The sequence below is a fragment of the Oncorhynchus clarkii genome, chromosome 20 (genome assembly GCF_045791955.1).
Source record: "Oncorhynchus clarkii lewisi isolate Uvic-CL-2024 chromosome 20, UVic_Ocla_1.0, whole genome shotgun sequence".
Classification (NCBI taxonomy): domain Eukaryota; kingdom Metazoa; phylum Chordata; class Actinopteri; order Salmoniformes; family Salmonidae; genus Oncorhynchus; species Oncorhynchus clarkii.
The window spans coordinates 28,626,302-28,643,636 of NC_092166.1; the positions used below are offsets into that span (position 1 = coordinate 28,626,302).

At 42.1% G+C, this 17,335-nt stretch overlaps 1 protein-coding gene across 1 annotated transcript in view; it reads right to left on the reverse strand.

The window, feature by feature from the left end:
* Positions 1–15,698, reverse strand: part of LOC139377368 (voltage-dependent R-type calcium channel subunit alpha-1E-like) — a 99,687-nt gene extending 83,989 nt beyond the window's left edge. The window contains exons 1-4 of the mRNA XM_071120392.1: positions 15,250–15,698; positions 5,007–5,282; positions 3,022–3,127; positions 1,807–1,946 (exon numbers count right to left, since the gene is read on the reverse strand). Coding sequence (XP_070976493.1) covers positions 1,807–1,946; positions 3,022–3,127; positions 5,007–5,282; positions 15,250–15,698 — 971 coding nt within the window. The remainder of the gene's footprint in view (positions 1–1,806; positions 1,947–3,021; positions 3,128–5,006; positions 5,283–15,249) is intronic.
* Positions 15,699–17,335: the final 1,637 nt, after the last annotated feature.

The window sequence follows — 17,335 nt, forward strand, 5'->3', positions numbered from 1 at the left end:
ATTGATACCATTTGAATGGAAACACTTTAAAGTTTGTGGAAATGTGAAATGAATGTTGGAGAATATAACATATTAGATCGGGTAAAATATTTTTTTGTATTTTTTTGTACCATCATTTTTTAAATGCACGAGAAAGGCCATAATGTATTATTCCAGCCCAGGTGCGATTTAGATTTTGGCCACTAGATGGCAGCAGCGGATGCGCAATGTTTTAGACTGATCCAATGAACCATTGCATTTCTGATCAATATTTTGTATCAAGACTGCCCAATGTGCCTAATTGGTTTATTAATAACTTTCAAAGTTCATAACTGTAAACTCTCCTCAAACAATAGCATGGTATTAGTTTAATGTAATAGCTACTGTAAATTGGACAGTGCAGTTAGATTAACAAGAATTTAAGCTTTCTGACAATATCAGATATGTCTATGTCCTGGGAAATGTTCTTGTTACTTACAACCTCATGCCAATCGCATTTGCCTACGTTAGCTCAATCATCCCGCGGGAGAACCCACCGATCCTGTAGAGGTTAATGTTATTGCAAGGCTCTCATTTAACTTTTCTAGAACAGTCATATCTTAAGTTCTGAGAACACGGTAACCACGTTCTTGATCAATTCTATTTGATATTAAGGGAACACTCTCTTGGAAACATTCCTTGCAAATCACGGGAACATTCCTATGACACCGTTAGTTAATGACTTAATGAAACTCTTAAGGGAACGTTCTGTTAAGTTGTGGGAACGTTTGTTGTTAGCTGGGCTTTTATGTAAGTACATTCAGTAAGAGAAAGTGGAGAGAGAAAGAGATAGATGTGGGCGATGGGGTGAGCTTTGATGTCAATATGCCAACAGCTATATTCCCTGAATATGGTATGCTGTATGCTGCTTCTCCCTCCATACAACAGAACTGAACGAATACGGATGCCAATAATATTGACTTAAAGCATTATGAATAAGTAAACATAAAGCATAAATTAACCCATTCCTTGGGGAAACAAAAGAACGGTCTCTGTGTCTCTCTCGCTCTGTCTGCCTCTTTTTCTCTCTCTCTCTATCCCACTTCTCTCTACTTTTCTAGCATAAAATCTTCTTCAGGAATACATTTACAGGTCCTGGGGGCGAAACAGGTTTTCGACACGACCGCCAATCCACTTATCCACCCACCTATCTGCTGGCCGCACTGTGCAAGGGGAGCACACACTTCCCCTAGTTATGCATAAACACACATGTTAGTCGTTACACATTTCCATTTCGTAATGATGAACAGCTATCTATCTAACCAACACAAGTCATGACATGAGCAGGTATCCATAGCTACACTGTATCAAGGCAATTGAATAAGGTTTCTTCACCAATTCATGACTTACGGTATGCTTGTCAGGCTTTCCAAGGTTTGGAAATATGGATCCATCCTCATATACAGTGTGTCTAAGTACAAACACAGACTGAAGCCCAAACGCACACAATATATAGTCATTACTGTAATAGTCACTACCTAACTGCCATAGACTAGATCCATATGGATATGTTGGCAATACAGTCCACAACAACAAACCACTGTGGACACCCAGACAGCCATAGCTTTGGAGGTCACGGAAAAGGGAGGAAAGCGGCCCATGCTGCCACCTACCCATTGAACTCACAAGTAAATTTAGGCCTTAAACCCAAAACCTTGGCACAAGATAAACAAGTCATATTTGTGCAGGAGCTTCTTTTCTTTAATCCTCCAGCAACAGGACATTTAAATCGTCCAAATTTCACACACATACGCAAAGCAATCCATATTTCACTAGTTGTAAACTCACCCGCTGACCACCACGATGAAGTCCATGATATTCCATCCATTCCTCAGGTAGGAGCCTTTATGGAACACAAAGCCCAGGGCCACCAGCTTGATGCCAAACTCAAAGCAGAAGATCCCGATGAAGTAAGGCTCAGTACACTCCTGTAGAGGAAGAGGCAACATGGATACGTTAGGATATCGGAGGGACGGGAGCCAAGATGGAACCCTATTTACCTTACAAGTGTAGGATCTTAATTTGAGCCGTCGGGAAAATAATCCTCCAGCAACAGGACATTTAAATCGTTTTTGGGGTTGATACATTTTTCGTTAGGGCAAATCATGTCTGAAATTTCAAAATGGAAATTAAAAACATTAGAAGCCTTTTTATAAACACACTACCACTTTAATTTCCTCTGGAAAATTCTCAGCGACTAAATCTGTATATAGCGCCATATGGACCATGATCAAAAGTAGTGCACTATTATACACTGAGTGTACAAAACATTATGAACACCTGCTCTTTCCATGACATAGCTGACCAGGTGAAAGCTATGATCTCTTACTGATGTCACTTGTTAAATCCACTTCAACCAGTGTAGATGAAGGGGAGGTGACAGGTTAAAGAAGGCTTTTCGAGCCTTGAGACATGGATGGTGTATGTGTGCCATTCAAAGGGTGAATGTGCAAAACGAAATATTAAAGTGCCTTTGAACTGGGTATGGTAGCAGGTGTCAGGTGCACCGGTTTGTGTAAATAACTGCACAACGCTGTGTCTTTCATGCTCAACAGTTTCCCCTGTGTATCAAGTATGGTCCACCACCCAAAGGACATCCAGCCAACTTGACACAACTATGGAAAGGATTGGGCCAGCATCCCTGTGGAACACTTTCGACACCTTGTAGAGCCCACTAATTGAGGCTGTTCTGAGGGTGAGGGGGGTTGCTGGCCAATTTAGACTGTACAAAACAGTAAAAGAAAGGTAGGTAAACTTACAGTTTTTTAACCAATAGGCCTACAAAATAAAAAAATTGTAGTAGTTCTCAGTCACATGAATTGCAATGTAATACAATGACTCTCTTGTAAATAACATCTGTAGGTAATTCTTAATGAAATTAACTGTGGTCCCATTTAACTCTGTAACCCATTTACTGTAAGTTAAAACACTAGAGTGAATAGTGGGCCATTTGAGATGCAGACTAAAAGTCTAATAGAAACCAAACAGGGCCTGTAGTCTCACCAGTCTTTTGGCCATGGGAGTCTTGTCCTCCCCAGGAAGATGTTGCTCCAGGGCCAGAACGATGCAGTTGGCCGTGATGGTTGCCAGGATCACCCACTCAAACGGTGTAAGGGCCATAAGGTTAAGGAAAGGGCTTTTTTTTTACACTATCATATACAGTACACAACAATCCATTTACAAACAGATGATAGTGATAGTGCTTATTATATTGGTGTTGTGGGGAGGGGGCTTATCATTACAATGGAATCTGTTACACTTCTATGTTGGTAGTTCCAGTAAAGTGAAAACTGGACGGATGGACGATGGAATGGTTGATATAGAGAATGGCATTGAAACAAAGCAGTCAGAGATAATATGGTATCCATGACAACATTACAGTAACGGTTATCTGAGTGTGCTCAAAAGTCACTTTGGCCCTGACAGCCTCTTCCCACAGGACAACTCTTTGAGGGACCTGTTGGATGTGAAATGTGATACCCACAGACTTGCTGCTGCATCGCTGTGGGTATGTGCCCTTGTGTGTGTGTGTGCCCGTGTGTGCCCGTGTGTGCCCGTGTGTGTGTGTGTGTGTGTGTGTGTGTGTGTGTGTGTGTGTGTGTGTGTGTGTGTGTGTGTGTGTGTGTGTGTATGAGAGACTGTGTTTGTCTTGGCTGTGGTAAGAGGTGCCACATGGAACACTCGCTCCGTCATTATTCATTTCTAGCCTTGAGTGAAAATGGTGTCACTAACTCACTGAGGTAGGATGTGGCGGGGAGCCTCTGGGAGCTACTGTGAATGAGTCCACATCATGTCAGCACGACTCAAACTATTTAAAAATAGCCAATCCAGAGAACAAAATAATACTCCTCAACAAAAGAATACTCTGCAGATTCATGACTCCCATTAGTCATTCTCACAGTCACTTGAATGAATACTCACCACCAACTACCAGACCTGGGCTCACAAAGTATTGTTTTCTTTCAAATATTCTAAGCGTTTGATTGAACCTGCCTGGAAGTGCCATGTGTAGAACATGTGCACTTTGGCGATGATTCTATTAGGTCCATTGCCTCACAAAAGCTCAATCAAGTGCAGAAAATAAAATACTATTTGGTCCGGAACACTCACAGTCTCGCCCTTACACCTCCAACCCTTTACATTCAACTTGCCTTGACCACTCAGGTCCCACATCCACATAACAACTAGGATGGTGGATTGATCACAGCAAGCAGGAGAGTGACACAATGTATGAGTGTGATGATTCTCAAAAGAGCAGTGTATTGCATTATGGAATCAAAGCAATATCTGTATGGCTAGAATGTAAAGCACCAGAATGTGTTAGTACAGACGTAGTATCTTAATTTGAGCCAGTTTCATACAGCAAAAGTATCTGCAATGACCGACAGGGACAGATATTTGTGTCGCAAAACACAAAAGTGAAAAGAATAACGCATTTGTCCCGAGTCTTACTCTTGTTTATGTTCCATCATGCACCAAGGCAGCAGAGATATGCTTACAACCTAGGCCTGTTAACTTCAGTGAGCACAACCAGCTCACATTCACACAGCATTTTATTGCACAATAGGTACAACTATGGGTTTGAGGGAGATGGATAAAGGTACAGATGGTAGACCAGCTATTTAAAGTAGTCATGAAAAATGGAAAATGATAGATTGACAGACAGACAGTAACATTGGATTTATAGACAAATGTGCCGTGCCTCATCAAATAAAATATTGCAGGTAACAGTCCAATCAAATCTAAAGAACTATAGTGATGACTGAGGACAGCCATTACATAACATAGCCTGCAACTAAATTCACTAAATTCCAATAGTGAAACATCTGTAGAATAGCGCACTTGATAAGAATGGCGCTTTCCATGGTGCTGAACTGCACTAAAGTCAATGTAGCGCCAACTTTTAGACAACATAAAACTACTCTAAAGTGCTGTGCTATTCACGAGGTAAGATTTATAGTGAGTCTTTAAAGTATAAGGAAGGATATGGCCATTCTATGATCCTCTTGGCAGTTTTCCGAATGAAATTGTCCTCGGCGAATATAAAGAGTGACCTGTTGACGGTGAGGCAGTTCTGCCGGTGGGGTATAGGGTTGTAAAGAGCCATGGTGCGCGCCCTCGCTGCTTTGGTTTGTTTCAGCGTCCCTGACCCTGTCCCTGACCCTGTACCTGAAGCCGTGTCCCCGCCGTCCTCCCCGTGCTCCGGGTCCCCGGAGTCTCGAGAATCCATCGCCATCTGAACCTCTTCTCCAAACCGAGCCATTCTATGGAAGAAAAAACGATGATAAAGCCTTGTAGAAATGTTGTTTTCTTGTATATCAAAGCATGAAAAATCGAATGGATTGAAATAGTAAAAGATCCACTTTCAATCCATTGACAGCCTGAGAAGACCTTTTGGAGCACCAAAATTATCCCTGAAAAAGTTACATGTAATGTCATTCCATGCTGAAGTAAATTACAAAAGGTAAAATTCGTGAGGCGTCTTAATACAAATTCCACAATGTATAACGATTCGGTTACACGGATTGTAAAATAACTCAATCTATAGCATATGAATCATCCCATCTGTCCAGGCGAGTGAAAAGTGATAGTTAGCCTCGCTCCAGGCAAGTTTCAACATAAGCAAATCATTGGATCCACCGACTTTCTAAAAAACTATTAACGTGAGTTACGTACACTATAGAATGCATGTTTAGCCTAAACCCAGTTGATCTTCGTTAGATAATGGAATACTCGTCTCCAACAACTTTAAGCATCTCCTCTCGTCCAGCCAAATTCGATATTGGTAACATTTGGTGTACTAACACATTTTTGCATTCCTTTATCCGCTTATCAATCAGACATGTAATTGTTTCTGGAGAGAGAAACATTGGATGCGATAATACTGATTTGATAGGCGCACGCTTATCTTTCAAAATTATCACCAGCCTCTAAATGCGCTGCGAGCGCAAGCTCCCGCACGCTTGCGCAACGCAACCCCCTCCCACGTCTTTCAGTATGGCAATTTTCAACATCCATCCCAATGAGAATTATCATGAGATAGAAAAATCATATTTCCGTTTCCATGGCAATACATCTTTCAGCGTTCAATGATATACGCTGACATGTTCTCAAAATGGTCACTTTCCAAAAATACGCATGAACTATGCATGACATAAATCCATTATCCAGACCATTTGCAGGTCCTTGTAAGTTCTAAATGTGTAGCAAGAAGCATAATTCATAAGGGGTGGGTAGAAGAGGGGCTGAAATCGCCTTTGAAATTTAAGGAACACATTAGGAATCCAATCTGTGAGCATTATGTTATAGTAAAATACAGGTAGATACACATACTCTAGGCCTCTTTCTCTGAAATGCATTTCAAAACGTTTTCTGCGTAACATGAGGTGTGTCATTGGTACCACTAGGTGACAGTCATTGCCTCAGAGAACACACCATCAACATGAACTGTAAGGGTTTCTATAGAACCACTAACTCGACACTAGCCTCCCACTGGGCACCAACTGGTTAAATCAACGTTGTTAATGTATTGTGATGTGGAATCTACATCGACAATACATTGGATTTGAAAAAGTAGTCAACTGTTGTTTCGAGTGTAACATTTCTACCATAGGATTATGTCATCATGGAAACCAATTTTCAACATAGACAAACCTTAAAACGACGTAATATCTTCTAAGTAATATCCACAATAAGAAAAAAAACTATAGGCCTGGAAGGACTTTCTACTTAACAGAGCAAATTAAATGTAACCATCAATCCTACTGTATATCATCAATTAAGCTTTTTAAGCCTATATAGCATTTGGAAAGTCATCAACAGCTATTGTTCAAATTCAGCCCAGGATTCAACTAAAAACGTTGGTTAATTTCAAATGGAATCTACAAGTTCATAATAAATATGTTGGATTCATCTCTCTATCTCAACCAAAAATCTAAGTTAAAGAATAGGACAGTGGCGACCAGTCATTCAGGGCAGGAGAGGTGGCAACCCGTCATTAATGTATTTTTATTATACCTTTATTTAACCAGGTAGGTCAGTTGAGAACAAGTTCTCATTTACAACTGCAACCTGGCCAAGATGAAGCAAAGCAGTGTGACACAAACAGCCAATAACACAATAGAAAAAGCTATATACAGTGTGTGCAAATGAGGTAAGATTAGGGAGGTAAGGCAATAAATAGGCCGTAGTGGCGAAATAATGACAATTTAGCAATTAAACACTGGAGTGATGGATGTACAGAAGATGAATGTGCAAGTAGAGATACTGGGGTGCAAAGGAGCAAAACATAAATAAATAACAATATGGGGATGAGGTAGTTGGATGGGCTATTTACAGATGGGCTATGTACAGGTGGGCTATGTACAGGTGCAATGATCTGTAAGCTACGCTGACAGCTGATGCTTAAAGTTAGTGAGGGAGATATGTGTCTCCAGCTTCAGTGATTTTTGCAATTTGTTCCAGTCATTGGCAGCAGAGAACTGGAAGGAAAGGCGGCCAAAGTAGGAAATGGCTTTGGGGGTGACCAGTGAAATATACCTGATGGAGCGCGCGCTACGGGTGGATACTGCTATGGTGACCAGTGAGCTGAGATAAGGCGGGGCTTTACCTAGCAAAGACTTATAGATGACCTGGAGCCAGTGGGTTTGGCAACGAATATGAAGCGAGGGCCAGCCAACGAGAGCATACAGGTCGCAATGGTGGGTAGAATATGGGGTTTTGGTGACAAAACGGATGGCACTGTGATAGACTGCATCCAGTTTGCTGAGTAGAGTGTTGGAGGCTATTTTGTAAATGACATCGCCGAAGTCAAGGATCGGTAGGATAGTCAGTTTTACGAGGGTATGTTTGGCAGCATGAGTGAAGGATGCTTTGTTGCAAAATAGGAAGCAGATTCTAGATTTATTTTGGATTGGAGATGCTTAATGTGAGTCTGGAAGGAGAGTTTACAGTCTAGCCAGACACGTAGGTATGTGTAGTTGCCCACATATTCTAAGTCAGAACCGTCCAGTGTAGTGATGCTGGACGGGTGGGCAGGTGAGGGCAGCGATAGGTTGAAGAGCATGCGTTGAGTTTTACTTGGATTTAAGAGCAGTTAGAGGTCATGGAAGGAGAGTTGTGTGGCATTGAAACTCGTCTGGAGGTTAGTTAACACAGTGTCAAAAGAAGGGCCAGATGTATACAGAATGGTGTCGTCTGTGTAGAGGTGGATCAGAGCATCACCAGCAGCAAGAGCGACATCATTGATATATACAGAGAAAAGAGTCGACCCGAGAATTGAACCCTGTGGCACCCCCATAGAGACTGCCAGAGGTCCGGACAACAGGCCCTCCGATTTGACACACTGAACTCTGTCTGAGAAGTAGTTGGTGAACCAGGCAAGGCAGTCATTTGAGAAACCAAGGCTGTTGAGTCTGCCGATAAGAACGCTGTGATTGACAGAGTCGAAAGCCTTGGCCAGGTCGATGAATACGGCTGCACATTATTGTCTTTTATCAATGGTGGTTACGATATTGTTTAGGACCTTGAACGTGGCTGAGGTGCACTCATGTCCAGCTCGGAAACCAGATTGCAGGTATGGTGGGTATGGTGGGATTCGAAATGGTTGGTGATCTGTTTGTTAATTAACTTGGCTTTCGAAGACCTTAGAAAGGCAGGGTAGAATGGATATAGGTCTAGAGTGTCACCCCCTTTGAAGAGGGGATCTCAGACGATACGATAGAGAGGTTGAACAGGCTAGTAATAGGGGTTGCAACAATTGCGGTGGATCATTTTAGAAACAAAGGGTGCAGATTGTCTTAGCCCAGCTGACTTGTAGGGGTCCAGATTTTTCAGCTATTTCAGAACATCAGCTATCTGGATTTGGGTGAAGGAGAATTGGGGGAGGCTAGGGCAAGTTGCTGTGGGGGGTGCAGAGCTGTTGACATGGGTAGGGGTAGCCAGGTTGAAAGCATGGCCAGCCCCATAGAAAAATGCTTGTTGAAATTCTCATTTTGAGTCCCAGGGTTTAGCTAAAAAAAATAAACATATATATATATATATATATATATATATATATATATATATATATATATATATATATACTATATATATACTACCATTCAAAAGTTCAGGGTCACTAGAAGGCCAGCATCCTGGAGTCGCCTCTTCATTGAAGTTGAGACTGGTGTTTTGCAGGTACTATTTAATGAAGCTGCCAGGTGAGGACTTGTCAGGCATCTGTTTCTCAAACTAGACACTCAAATGTACTTGTCCTCTTGTTCAGTTGTGCACCAGGGCCTCCCACTCCTCTTTCTATTCTGGTTAGAAACAGTTTGCGCTGTTCTGTGAAGGGAGTAGTACACAGCGTTGTACGAGATGTTCAGTTTTTGGCAATTTCTCACATGGAATAACCTTCATTTCTCAGAACAAGAATAGACTGACGAGTTTCAGAAGAAAAGTCTTTGTTTCTGGCCATTTTGAGCCTGTTAACGAACCCACTAATGCTGATGCTCTAGATACTCAACTAATCTAAAGAAGGCCAGTTTCATTGCCTCTTTAATCAGCATAGCAGTTTTCAGCTGTGCTAACATAATTGCAAAAGGGTTTTCTAATGATCAATTAGCCTTTTAAAATGATAAACTTGGATTAGATAACACAACGTGCCATTGGAACACCGAAGTGATGGTTGCTGATAATGGGCCTCTGTACGCCTATGTGGATATTCCATTAAAAATCAGCTGTTTCCAGCTACAACAGTCATTCACAACATTAACAATGTCTACACTGTATTGCTGATCAATTTGATGTTATTTTAATGGACAAAAAATTTGCTTTTCTTTCAAAAACAAGGCCATTTCCATGTGGCCGTTTAAAAAAAAATGTTATATAGTTATATTGACTACATCCGTCCTAGGTTGCTCATTAATGTCTTAATCGAAATTACGGATTGCCTTTTATACGCTCGTCGTCCCCTTATGCCATAGTTTGTACACCTCGATTGTTAGAAGAAACCACATTTGTCTAAGCAAGTCAGCCATATCAGATATGTTTTTATAAAAGGCAGGGAATTAGGCTGAATGAACTGTTTCGCTGCCAGAAAAGGCTCCGATAGCCAGGGGTAGCAGTAATAAGGTGTTGGGACTGCTGTTGGCACACCTTTATGTATGCCCTAACAGTTTGTGGGCACCGCTTGTCACCGTTATATGGAAATTAATGTATTGTTTAGTGTAGTACTGTGTATTGGCTTTGCTTAAAATAAAATAAAAGTTTGCCCCACCAAGATTTACATGCTAAAATTGCCACTGGAATAGGATTAAATCAAATCAAACTGTATTTAAAGTGCATTTAAAGTTTGATTTGACCCTATTCTTTAACTTAGATTTTTGGTTGAAATGGAGACGTGAATCTAACGTGTAAATTATTAATTTGTAGACAAACTGGAATTAAAGTCAGACTCAGTGGCATGGGTGGAGCTATCCAAGCAGAAGAAACATCTCAAATCAAATCAAACTTTATTTGTCAAATGCGCAGAATAGAACAAGTGTAGACCTTACCGTGAAATGCTTACTTACAAGCCCTTAACCATCAGTGCAGTTCAAGAAGAGTTAAGAAAATATTTACCAAATAAACTAAAGTAAAAAATTATAAAAAGTAACACAATAAAATAACAATAACGAGGCTATATACAGGAGGTACCGGTACCGAGTTAGTGTGCAGGGGTACAGGTTAGTTGAGGTCATTTGTACATGTGGGCAGGGGTGAAGTGAATATGCATAGATAATAAACAGCCAGCAGCAGCAGTGTACAAAACAAATGGGGGGGGGGGTGTCAATGTAAATTGACCAGTGGCCATTTGATTAATTGTTCAGCAGTCTAATGGCTTGGGGGTAGAAGCTGATAAGGAGCCTTTTGGTCCTAGACTTAGTCCTAGACTACCGGCGCTCCGGTATCGCTTGCCCGTATGGTAGCAGAGAAAACAATCTATGCCTTGGGTGACTGGAGTCTCTGACAATTTTATGGGCTTTCCTCTGACACTGCCTATTATATAGGTCCTGGATGGCAGGAAGCTTGGCCCCAGTGATGTATTGGGCCATACGCACTACCCTCTGTAGCGCCTTACGGTCAGATGCCGAACCTTTTCCATACCAGGTGATGATGCAACCGGTCAGGGTGCTCTCGATGGTGCAGCTGTAGAACTTCTTGAGGATCTGGGGACCCAAGCCAAATCCTTTCAGTCTCCTGAGGGGGAAAGGTTATGTCATGCCCTCTTCACGACTGTCTTGGTGTGTTTGGACTATGATAGTTTGTTGGTGATGCGGACAGCAAGGAACTTGAAACTCTCGACCCGCTCCACTACAACCCCGTCGATGTTAATGGGGGCCTGTTCGGCCCGTCTTTTCCTGTAGTCCACGATCAGCTCCTTAGTCTTGCTCACATTGAGGGAGAGATTGTTGTGCTGGCACCACACTGCCAGTTCTCTGACCTTCTCCCTATAGGCTGTCTCATCGTTGTTGGTGTTGTGTCGTCAGAAAACTTAATGATGGTGTTGGAGTTATGTTTGGCCACGCAGTCATGGGGGGGGGGGATAATTTAATCCATTAATAATTTAATCCATTTTAAAGTAAGGCTGTAAGGTAACAACATTTGAAAAAGGTCTGAACACTTTCAGAATGCACTGTATGTACAAAAAGTGCTGTAATTTCTAAATGGTTCACCTGATATGGATTAAAATACCCTACAATTGACTACATCAAGCATGTGACTCTACAAATTTGTTGGATGGCATTTTCTGTTTGTTTTGGTTGTGTTTCAGATTATTTTGTGCCCAATAGAAATTAATGGTAAATAATGTATTGTGTCATTTTGGAGTCACTTTTATTGTAAATAAGAATATAATATGTTTCTAAACACTTCTACATTAATGTGGATGATACCATGATTCCAGATAATCCTGAATGGATCGTGAATAATGATGAGTGAGAAAGTTACAATCGCACTAATATCATAACCCCACCCTAAAAGGCTAACCTTCACTGGTATTGTAATGGTGAGAGGATAGCATGTCTTGGGGGTCATTTCTAAACAGTTCTCTCGCTATGGTTGGGAATACTATCAAACTAAAGCTGACAGTCTGCACTTTAACCTCATATTCATTGTATAATTTCTAATCGAAAGTGCTGGAGTACAGAGCCAAAAACAACCAAAAATGTGTTGCTGTATGTAATAATCCGTTATCAAGAGCGCCAACACTTTTGGAGGTGACTGTATTCGCTTTACGGTACACACCGAGAGCATTGAGAGCATTGAGATATTTGTATTCGTGAAGACGAACTTGTAGGCTACTGTAAAAACATTTAACCAATCCAGGTCATTGTGCTAATATCGGAATATCATGTCTGAAATAAAAATAGATCATGAAATAGATCTTGAAGGGCCGCCCCCCCTTTATGAGGGAGAGAGAGGAGAAAGCAGGGGCTTTAACACTAGTTCAGAGTGTGATGGAGACCTCATTTGGCAACCAGGCTCTCTCATTCCATCTGCGGCTGTCCTTCCCTTCCCAATGGGGGCCGAGGGAGATGTGGAGATGGGTCTTACAAATGACTACCACGTCGTCCAAACACTCCCTCCCCCCATCCCTATGGGTATACTGTATGCGATGTATACTGTATGTGCAGATAAGAGGGAGAGATAAAGAGAGAAAGAAAGAGAGGGGGAGCGAGAAAGAAGGAGGGAGAAAAAATATATTTTTTTAAACATATTTAAATCCAGCTATCTGTTTTACATAAACCTTACATAAAGCACAAAAAAAGACCCTCAGAGGTAGGCCTAAAATATTTGTAAATTTCTGTAAACATTCCTTTTTCTCTATCTTAACAGTTGTTTCCATAGCGACACAGCTCTCTTGAATTTCTGCTCTGTTCTTTTCATTTTGCCAACAAAAGCCACATTGCACAATAGAGCAACCTCTTCCTACAGAAATCGTTTTTCCCCCCAGGGCAACTCCGCTTCAAGCACATCATGTCAAGGTTTCAGTCCCTCTAGATAAACGGAGAGGCCAATACCACCTTCAAACAATATTTCTATCCGGTAAAATAAGTGAACTGAACGTGTATGAACACCGCTCAGCTTACTATATTGGATGTAACAACCGATCATGATCCAATGTCTAATCATCAAAGTTGCACAGAGAAACACGTTTGAGTGTGTTTCCAGATTGAATCCACGTCATGCATAATAATCAAGCCTTCAGATGTCACTTCATAATTCATGGCATCAGAAGGTTTAGCATGGTTGTTCCTATGACAGCACCAGGAACAATCGAGTAACCTTCTGCCTGTTCTGGTGGGGGTAACCGGATGTAGTAGGTGGAGGCCACATCTGCACTACACCTCCACTAAGATGACCTCAGTAAGGGGGTCATGGCGGAAATGGTGTGCTGTTATTATGTGTTTCAGTAGGAAGTCTTGTATTGGATATACAAAGAGGAGAAGAGCAGTTCCGGTGCCATCTCTTGTTTCTCAAGACATTGCAGGAAAACAAATTATGTATTTATCTCTTCACAACATTTAGGAGGAGGAAATTATAATAAGCACAGCCTTTTTTTAAAGATATTCCCAGATGCACCACGTTAAAACGTTAATGGGTGTACTTATCGCCAGAACTCGGAAGAGCATTTATGTAACTGTCGACAGAGACTTTCACCAAAAAACAGTGACTGGAGTGGCTTTATCCTTTTTATTTTTCTCCGTTACCTAGCAACAGACACGCTATATTCCTGAGTTATGTTAGTTTGGACATACCAATAACTGAAGCTTATATAAATAGACATATTCTTCGTAACAAACTGTACACCACACCCCAAATCAAAGTTGCATTTTGATAATGGTAAAATGTTGTCTATGTCTCCTACGGCAATCGCTATCCTGTACAATATTGCTCAAAGATGACAACTGTCAGTCAAAAGTGGTTGGTCCATCCCATCCTGTGACACTTGTCAAAAATAAATACTTTATTGAAACCAGTCATCCACCACTTGTGTAGCCTCACCATCTCTACTGCTCTACTGCTCATGTTTAGAAAATACCCAAACTATTTTGTGTACCGCTAGGAAGAACAAGACGTTCTCTTTCAATTGTCATCTCCACTATCTATCTGATTTTCCACGGTCTGCTTTGTTTTATTCTTTGGCATCCTCTAATGGTCAGGTATGCACACTACACTCAGACAAACCATGATAAACCATGATGCCTGGCCTTTCTGCTGGACATGCTATTAGGCCTCCAAAAACACTTGAGCTGGGATTCGGGGGGAACGCGTGGGAATAAATGTGTGAGTTCCCAAATTGAATCTCATTTTGACATGCTGAAACTGTTGTTAAGGGTGAATTCCCAGTGATTCCCAAACCTGATAGACACCATAGTGCAAGACTGAGAGAGTAACCGTTGCATTCAATGTTGCACATTGGAACACTGGGTTGCAACCCAAAATAAACAAAATAAACTCTCCCAATTATGTTTGGCTGTATATGATGAATGAGTGAGGGGGCGGTGGGGGGGGGGGGAGCAAGAGAGTGTGTGCTTGTGTAATAGGGATACAAAAGAGTAATTACGTACGTGTGTATGACAGAGTGAGAGAGAGCACAGAGAAGACAGAATGAGAGTGAATTCATCAGAGAGAAATAGAGAGAGAGAGGACGCATGAGAGAAAGAAAGCATGAGAGAGACAGAGACAAAGAGAGAGTGACACAGGACCCAGTATATAACAGTATGTGCTGTATGTACGGTATGATGAAGAGCGTGTGTTGGGGCCGGTGGGGGGCGAGAGGGGGATAGAGAAATGAGGGGGGTCGACAGTGATAGAGTGACACAGTCAAGTGAGTTCCTAAGGAGTTCCTTCCTGATGCTAAGGAGTTAATCAGAGCTCCAGGTTTCAGAGCTCAATGTTCCACAAGCAAGCTACGCATCTTTTGCTCTGCCCCATGGCAAAAATATAATAATAAATAGTAAGAATAATTATAATAATATATTTTGGGGGGGTTGGGGAGGCATGCTCGAACCTTGCGTGGGCCCTGCAAAACTGCGCTACGCCACTGACCTCAATGTTGGCTGATTATATGCATTCCTATAAATGACTGTATACATTTTATTCCTGTATACATTCTGTACATTTCTTTCCCCGTGCTTCTTTTCATCTTGACACATGCCAGAGATGTGAAGAGAGAACCCCTCCCCCTCTATCTTGTGTACTTACTCCCACTCTTTCCTGCGGGCTTGTGGTGTGCTCTGCATCTTGTGCGACTCGTGGGCTCTGATCACATCCTTCTGATCCACGATGCCCCCGCGTCTCCTCTGCATACTACAGGGGCTCACAGACCCCGAGCCTGTGTCCGACCCGGCCTTTTCCACCCTGTAAGGGACGTCGAAGCTGGCTGCCCGCGGGGGTAGAGCGAGGGTCTCCAGGCCGGAGCGGGGAACCTGCAGGGAGCAGGAACGGGACCCCTGGGCTAGGCCCCCCTGACGGGTGGTGCCCGGGCTGGGCATCGGGGTCCGACGCCATGCCTCGGGCTCAGGTAGAGAGAGGGAGGAGCGGGTGCCGTGCATCCCCCTACTGGTGGTGCAGACTTTGGGACCGGAAGCCAAACCCACTGGGGCACAGTGGTCTGGCATCAGAGAGAGAGATTTATCTGAGCTGGTGAGCATCTCTGGATAGAAGAGCTGCTGGGATCAACATAATGCTAGGGAGAGGGAGAGAGAGGGGAGAGAGAGAGGGGGGAGAGAGAGAGAGAGGGGGAGAGAGAGAGAGGGGGAGAGAGAGAGAGAGAGAGAATATATGAACAATGTTCTGGTAATAGTTTTCTGTACAGAGTCTTAGAATATTTTTTTTCTGTAACTCAATCTGATAACCAGAAGCTAATAAAAAGCTAAAAAAAATCTCTGTTCGGTCTTATCTTATGCAGACCAGACAAGATTTGTTTTCTCCTATCTCCCAGACAGTGAGTCCACCTGCCTCGAGGTTCGCTATTTTAATCCTTTAACATCTTGTCCAATGTAGGAGCACCCAATGGTCACCTTTATTTCACAGTTGGTCCGTTCCTTTTAGTGATGATGACGATGTTGTCAAATAAAAGGGGTTGAAAGTCTGATCCTTGCGGAGGCGTAAGTCTGTATTGATATTTGACTGAAGAATAATTGGGTGTATCTTGCCATTTCGCACAGCTGGATGAAAAGAAAAGTACAGTGATCTCCCTGGATGCAGTCCTATGTTCTTTCGGCGTTAATAGCTGTTTATGTGAAGCTAACTACTAATACATAACCAATATTTACTAACGAACCAAGCACGTAGAGAGGATAATAGGGTAAGGAGAATTATTGATGGAAAACCAAGCTTTCACTCTAGACTTTTGTTTCTAGGGAACACAATACAATCTCCTAAACGAGGATGCTGACAACAGAATACGGCAATTACAATTCACCAATAGGAGAACATTCATTTCAATGGAGTAAAAGAATGACCTGATCCTCTCTAACCTCACCTTTTCTGAATGCAATCTGAGTACACAAACAAAATCTACCCAATCATACACTATATTAAAATGACCTGAATAAGAGCACATCATTGGATGATAATGTAAATGCCAGGGGTTCATCACACCGTTATTAACATCCTTGCTCCAACGGATCTCACAGGATTACCCTGGCTGATCTTAATTTGATTACCCTGTTGCAGTATAACTTTCCTGCAATGCAGGGAATGTAAAACGTGTAGTGTATTTGAGGTTTAAAAAGACTTCTGAAGTTTGTCATTTCCACTTTGAAATTTCAGACTTGATTTTACCTTATGAAAAATGCATAAAATGCTACAAAATTGTCCATTAAGTATAATCCATATAAAGTATATTTCCTGTTACTGCAGGATTATTTTCCTGCTGTAGTAAACTGGCTCAAATGAAGATCCTACACCTGTATCAGGCACCTCAATCGGCTATTTAAGTATGTTGGCATTGGCAAGAGAACAGAACAGCGGATAGCTGTGACTGTCTGAGACAGAGGAGAGACAAGGCCGTTTCCATTGAGCAGGATCTGAAAGGAGCTTTATGGAGTGTGGGAGAGCTGAGGCACAGGGAGAGGAGGGAGAGTGAGTCACTTATCAGCAGCTAGGCTCATTAGACCTGTACAGCCACAGGAGACATGACTGCAGAGCTGCCTCTGCCCTCACCTAGGCTACAGTAGAGGGACAGCCTGTGACAGCCAGCATACCGTGAAAGGGTGAGAGTATTCTATTGTGCTTTGTGTCCTGGACCTTGGCCTCATATTATCATTAAAGCAACATTGAAGCT